This window comes from Taudactylus pleione, unplaced genomic scaffold (assembly GCF_031769625.1).
Source record: "Taudactylus pleione unplaced genomic scaffold, aTauple2 ptg001561l, whole genome shotgun sequence".
Classification (NCBI taxonomy): domain Eukaryota; kingdom Metazoa; phylum Chordata; class Amphibia; order Anura; family Myobatrachidae; genus Taudactylus; species Taudactylus pleione.
The window spans coordinates 5614-11950 of NW_028285958.1; the positions used below are offsets into that span (position 1 = coordinate 5614).

The 6337-nt window shown below is 44.0% G+C and overlaps 1 protein-coding gene across 1 annotated transcript; it reads left to right on the plus strand.

Annotated features, from left to right (window-relative positions):
• Positions 1-700: 700 nt before the first annotated feature.
• MEX3A (mex-3 RNA binding family member A) lies at positions 701-4975 on the plus strand (the record flags this gene model as incomplete). Its single annotated transcript, XM_088464008.1, has 2 exons — positions 701-767; positions 3470-4975. Coding segments are annotated over 2 exons (1143 nt in total), but the record flags the coding sequence as incomplete, so codon positions are not given.
• Between the last annotated feature and the right edge of the window lie 1362 nt (positions 4976-6337).

Genomic DNA, 6337 nt, shown 5'->3' on the forward strand with positions numbered 1-6337 from the left:
CTGATGTTCAGACAAGAGGCTGGCAAATTACAGGCCACCGTAAATATGCATTGAAACAGGAGCAGATGGATCTGACGCCATCACTTAAAGCATCGTGCTTTGATCCGAAACAATCGCCGTGCCTAAGGTTTATATGGTCTATATTAATCGGATATTTGGGGGGCATGTTTGTAAAATCCGTCAGGAGACGGCCAGGAGAGGACCGTGGTTGGCTAGATTTTACTATGGCTCGTGCAAAAAGGATTATGCAATATGATTGGTTTCTAACATATCTACTTGTGAGCTGGGTGCGTCCCTGTGCAGTGAAGACAGAGTGATACGTATTGTGATCTCTCTCAGCCTGTTTTGCTTGGCTGAAGTAATGTCATAGTGCAGATCCTATTTATTGCTTGCAGAGAACCCCACAGTATATATGTTACTTTTACACTTTGACTTCATTGTGTTCATTTGAGTTGGCGTATGTATATTGGAGGAATTAAAGCTGTGCATATTGGATATATAACATTTTACTTTGCATTACTTTTCATTTTTGTCCCAAATGCATCATTTGTCCATCAGCACCGCTACAATGGGCAACGAGAAACCATTAATTATTATTTTTTTTTTTAAATGTACTATATATTTCCACCTTGTGCGACCCACATTTTTTTTTTTCTTTTGTTTACTTCTGTTCTTTTCAGCCATTCCTTTATATTATCAGGTGTTATTTCCACTCCCCTGGGATGTGGTAATGAACTTTGCACTGCTTATAGTTGAATACGATGCAGGTGAGCTCTGTCCCTTTATCCAGGGGCTATGGAAGCCGATAAATCTATCCGATGATCTAAATACATGCCTGAAAAGCACAGGGTGGATAAAAAATCTAGGCAAAGGGGTGGTAATAAAGAAGCCTGTTTAGTAAAGTTTGCATGAGGGTATGAAAAGTTCTATTCCCTAAAGCCATGTGAAGGTGGAAATATTGACAAGATGATTTTTATTACTATGGGGACGTGACGGGCAGAAGAGAGGGTGACTCACACTCGGCAGGTGTGGGGGAGTTGACGATCCAAGATGGCAATTATCGTCTCGTCCCTCGAAGGCAGAGCTGGGGGGGGGGGGGGGGCACTTCTGAGATTAAACCCCCCCCCATATATCCCTTGGGATGTCATCATAAGATGCTAAGGAGGTCAGATCAGACTGTCTGCTAATCATGGCAGATGATAGGTGACATATGCTGTTGTTGACACAGCGTGTGCGCAGAGCTTTTGGCACACGCAATATACGCCTGGATATAGATTCACGGTGTGCGGAGTTTTCAGGCCCGTCCCAATATACAGCCTGAGTGAGAGTCTAAGCGATCCTTTGTGGCTGTCGCAGGCCCTCTCGCACCCTCCTATGAAAGTGAGGCCTTTTCAGAAGGGATTATTTCAGCCTCCCCGCAGCGAGTGGGACTCCCCAACCATTACTTTTAACTTGTTAGTGGCCCGGTCAGTCGCCGGGTAACGCCGGGCCTCATCCGATGAGACTGGGATTCTGCTGGGTTTCAACAGCATATGTGCATAGAGCGCTTACCAGCTTCTATATTCATTTAATCATACGAAGTGCTGCTCTGAAGCTTCCTCCATGCCCTATAATGCCACTTTATGGGCTTGGCCTACACTGTGTACGTGAGAATTTGTGACACTGACATCACTGCGCTACCACCAATTCTGTACGTGGCTATGGTGCAGACTCGTGTAACAGTGGTGCGGGCCGCAAAATGTCTGCCTCCACTGCGTGGCGCCAATGTGTATGTTGTCATTTCCCGTACGTCCGCGCACTTCGCATCTTAACAGCGATGATTCGCGTCGTTATGCGGTTTATATTTAACTTCTAAGTCAAAATGCCTAACGAGAGTACTGCATAATCTGTATGTGTAATATAATTAATGTGGTTCAAACAAAGGCTTCTACCCCACAGAGATGCCATTATAGTTATATAGTGGGACTTGCCAAAGGATCTTTCAATCTAATGGTTTATTGAGAGGTACTGACCTCCAGAGCTTACAATCTAGTGGTTTGATGGGAGATACAGATGTATGCACATCTAGCCTCCTTGCACGTTAAACAGCCGTTCTAGTTGTGCCGTGACTCTGTAGCGCCGAGCATGTTTTCGTGCAACTTTTTCCCTGTTCGCATTTTAAGGGAGAAAGTTGCACGAAAAGACGATCGGGGCTACCTGGTCACAAGGCGCTCGAGCGGGATGTGTCACGCGACTTGTAGCGCACGGAGGATTGATGTCTGTGGATACATCTGTACTGCCTTTACAATCTAGTGGTAATATTCTGAGATGGTATCCTCAGGAGCGTACAGTCTGATATAGTTACTGTACTCGGGAGTCTACAGACTAGTGGGTTATTTATGGAAATGGCGTGGGGGTATATTTTTAAAATAGTCGTTAAACAGAAATAAGAGCCTGATCTCTAATTAAACAATTGCGCAGGAAGATGTTCTCTGGTCCATGAGTCTTATAGAATATGCGATTGATTGTCACGCTGTTTACTCTGGGTCAAAGCTCACGTCCCAGTGACACGCGTTTTGCTGTCTAATTATTTTCCAATTGTATGAATGTAGCATTTTAGAAGAGCGTTTATGAGGCTGACTTTATGAGAGAACGAGGACAGGCGTGCCGTGTCCCCCACCCCCCCCCCCCCACCCCCCCCGACTCTATTAACAGCTGGGGGGACTGTGACCAGCCTTACAATAAAAACCTCGAGGCTTTTAGTAGACTATTAAAGCAGACTTCATTTCCTAGAGCGCAGAGACCCTCGTGAGATTGCCAACAATGGGATCTTTGTTTGTTCCAGAGACCTAGGCAGTGTTCTGGGTAAGGGGAGGGGGGTGATGGTAGATTAATAGCCCCCCCATAGGCCGGGTCCTTGCATACACCTATTTGTTAACCTCTCTTCTCCCAGGTACAGCCCATGCCTCCCTGATTTGTGACGCCTTCGCTGTGTCGTAAAGTGCGCACAGCAGAATTTATTACGCGCCCCTGACTGCGTCCCCCTCTAATCTGATCTGATGTCGTGTTATCAGTCTCGTTTGCTCCTAAATTTATCCATCGCTTGTTCTATACTTTTTGTTTGTTCAGTCTGCCCATTCTTTTCCTCTTATCTCATGTGCTACACGTTCTTTCTTGATAACGTATTTAGAGAAGCATAATATTACAGTACTTGATTGACTGTTAAATCTAATATTCAAGTTTCCATACTTTCACAAAACCAATGATGTCAGCCATGTTCCTTATAATTGTTGTGTAGCTGAGGTGCGAGGCACTATCCCTGTCGCCCATTGTCTATGTTCTTCAATAGATTTAAAGACAGGAAGACTGCTGCCATTGGCAACGCTTTATATCTGATATTCTCCTTTTGTCCCAACTTACTATTTGCCAATATTATTATTACCTTTAAGCAATTTTGATGTTAATTTTATTCTTTAATTTTACTTTTTAGGTTGCAAAATCAAAGCACTACGAGCCAAGACGAACACTTACATCAAGACGCCAGTACGAGGGGAGGAACCAGTGTTCATGGTGACGGGACGCAGGGAAGACGTAGCAATGGCGAGGCGAGAGATCATTTCAGCCGCTGAACACTTCTCCATGATAAGAGCCTCCCGCAACAAAGCCGGCACTGCTTTCGGCAGTGCTCCTACTCTGCCCGGCCAAGTCACCATCCGTGTCAGAGTCCCTTACAGAGTAGTCGGTTTAGTGGTTGGGCCCAAGGGTGCTACCATCAAGAGGATTCAGCAGCAGACAAACACTTACATAATCACACCGAGCCGCGACAGAGACCCGGTTTTTGAGATCACCGGTGCACCGGGAAACGTGGAGAGGGCACGAGAAGAAATAGAGACTCACATCGCAGTACGCACTGGCAAAATCTTGGAATACAACAATGAGAATGACTTTCTGTCCAGTAGCCCAGATTCCGGCATGGAAAGCAGATACCCGGAAAGCTGGAGGGTACACGGTACAGTTGCCGGTTGCAAACCTCTTTCCACCTTCCGACAGAACAGCTTGGGCTGCATTGGCGACTGCTCGGCAGAGCCCGTCTATGAGACCCCGCGACTGAATGATCAAAATGAATTTAATTACGGTTACTTGTTCCCCAATTACAAGCAGGAAGTGTATTACGGAGTGGCAGAAACGGGGGGACCAATGTGGGGCGGACAAGAGAATAACAGCCCAACGCCGAGCATCTTCACAAAACAGCAGCGCTCGGGGAGCAGTGGCGCCATCCAGACCAATGCCACACAGCGGTCTCCGGAATCCAGCCTTACTAGCTTGCCAAGGAGGAGCCAAGGGGATGTGCTGCCAGGCTTCACCAAGCTCAGTGCCACTCGGAACTCTGTTTCAGGAAGCCGGGAGTGCATGGTGTGTTTTGAAAGCGAGGTCACAGCTGCACTGGTACCCTGTGGGCACAACCTTTTCTGTATGGAGTGTGCTGTGCGCATCTGCGAACGGAATGAACCCGAGTGCCCGGTGTGCCATGCGTCTGCCACTCAGGCCATCAGAATATTTTCTTAAGAGACATGGGGGTGGGGTTGGCGAGGGTGGGTAACAGGTCCTGAACATTTGGTGCATAGAGGTCAATAAACAATATTTAACTTCGTAATAAATTCTCAACTATAATCAGAATATTGCGTCAAAAGATATCTGAGGCCTGCAAGAAAATCCTCTTACAGAGAACTGACAAATAGTTGTTTACTGGTTATGAAGGGCAACATGACCACCCTTTCCGCCAGTCGCAGCTGATTTTCTGGGACACCAGTGCACACAAGAAACCAATGTCTAATACCAGGTGTACGTTTTTATTATTTTTAATATTTTTTTTATTATTATTTTATTTTTATTTTTTTTTTGAGCAAGAGAGCTTTTTAAAAGCAAGTTTATCCATGAGATGACACCTTCACCGAGATAGACAGTAAAAATAGTTTATTTTATCTTTGCTGCAGTCGAACCACAATAAGTTTTTCGTTTTAAATGGTTTTATTTTGTTTGGTGGCTATTGGCTCCATCGATGTTTGCCATAGTCTACACAGCTGAAAAGTACAGCTGGAGTCCGATCTCTCCTCATTTCCTATTTCCAGTCTGCCGCATTTGTGTGCTGCAGGAGACTTACCTCTCGGAAGTCAGAGTGGTCAGCGTTTGCGGAAGGGCTAAATCGAGTAATGGGAGCAGTTTGGTGGGCACTCAGGGGTACTACTAGTCATTTGTAGTTCCCTCCTACTGCGCCTCAGTGATGCCTCTTTATTTCTGTCTGATATTTTACAAGTTGGAATATATTTCATCATAACTAGCAAAAAAATAAAGTAAAAAACACAAACTGTATTTTATCAATCTCTGGGAACCTGCAACATTGAGGACACAACAATTACCTCACTCTCAACAAGATGCAGCTCAAACTACCGTTTGCAGTTTTATTGTCATTTTGCTGTATTTTTTTTTTTTTTTTTTTTTAATTCTGATGTAAAATTACTGCCGGGATTACATTTTTAGCACCACAAAAAAACAAAACCTAACAATCAGGACTTTTTATGCATGGGAGGTCTTGCCTTTTTTTTTTTTTTTAATAAAAAAAATAAAAGACAAAAAAACTATTTTTTACTGTGCACTGTAGTTGGGGTGCCAGGATTTCTGGTCCCCCTTAACTCGGACAACTGCCGCTAAATCTGTTAGGCGCCTATGGCTATCAAGACAAAAAGAAAATTAATCCTAGGATTTTAAAAGCGGGAGTGCTGACGTTGTGAAATGGAGGAACGCTCAACTTCCACTTGTGACTAAGAACTTTTGTTCATTTTTTTTTTTTTTTTTAATCATTCTTTTCCTCATGAATGCAAAGAAAATAAATAGCGCTGTGAGTCGTTATTTTCTTTCTCTTAACTGGACCAGACGGAACATTTTAATGATAAATGCAGATACGTTGGACCAAAGTTTTATGTGCTGGGAATAAAAAGTTTTAGAGGGTGCCATGTTTTAATCTTCAGCCTTGGTGAAGATGACTAAGACCACTTATCAAGTTAGGGTCTCCTGTTCCCCTTTGGATCACAGTAACAGGGAGGCAGTCTAACCAAGGGGGTTGTGATATAAACAGACTGCTTTATGTATCTACCACTTCATATATTCCAACCCCCCCCTTCATTTTTCCAATTGATGCAGGGTTAGTTTATCCCAATTTTTGGTGCTTCCTTAAGAATGGCTCCCCTTGATATCATGGTTTTGGGACTAGATTGATGCTTTATCATGGCATTAACTAATGCAAAGGAGGAAATCCTAGAACTGTTTATCATTCAATGAACTACAAGATATCCATGTTTGA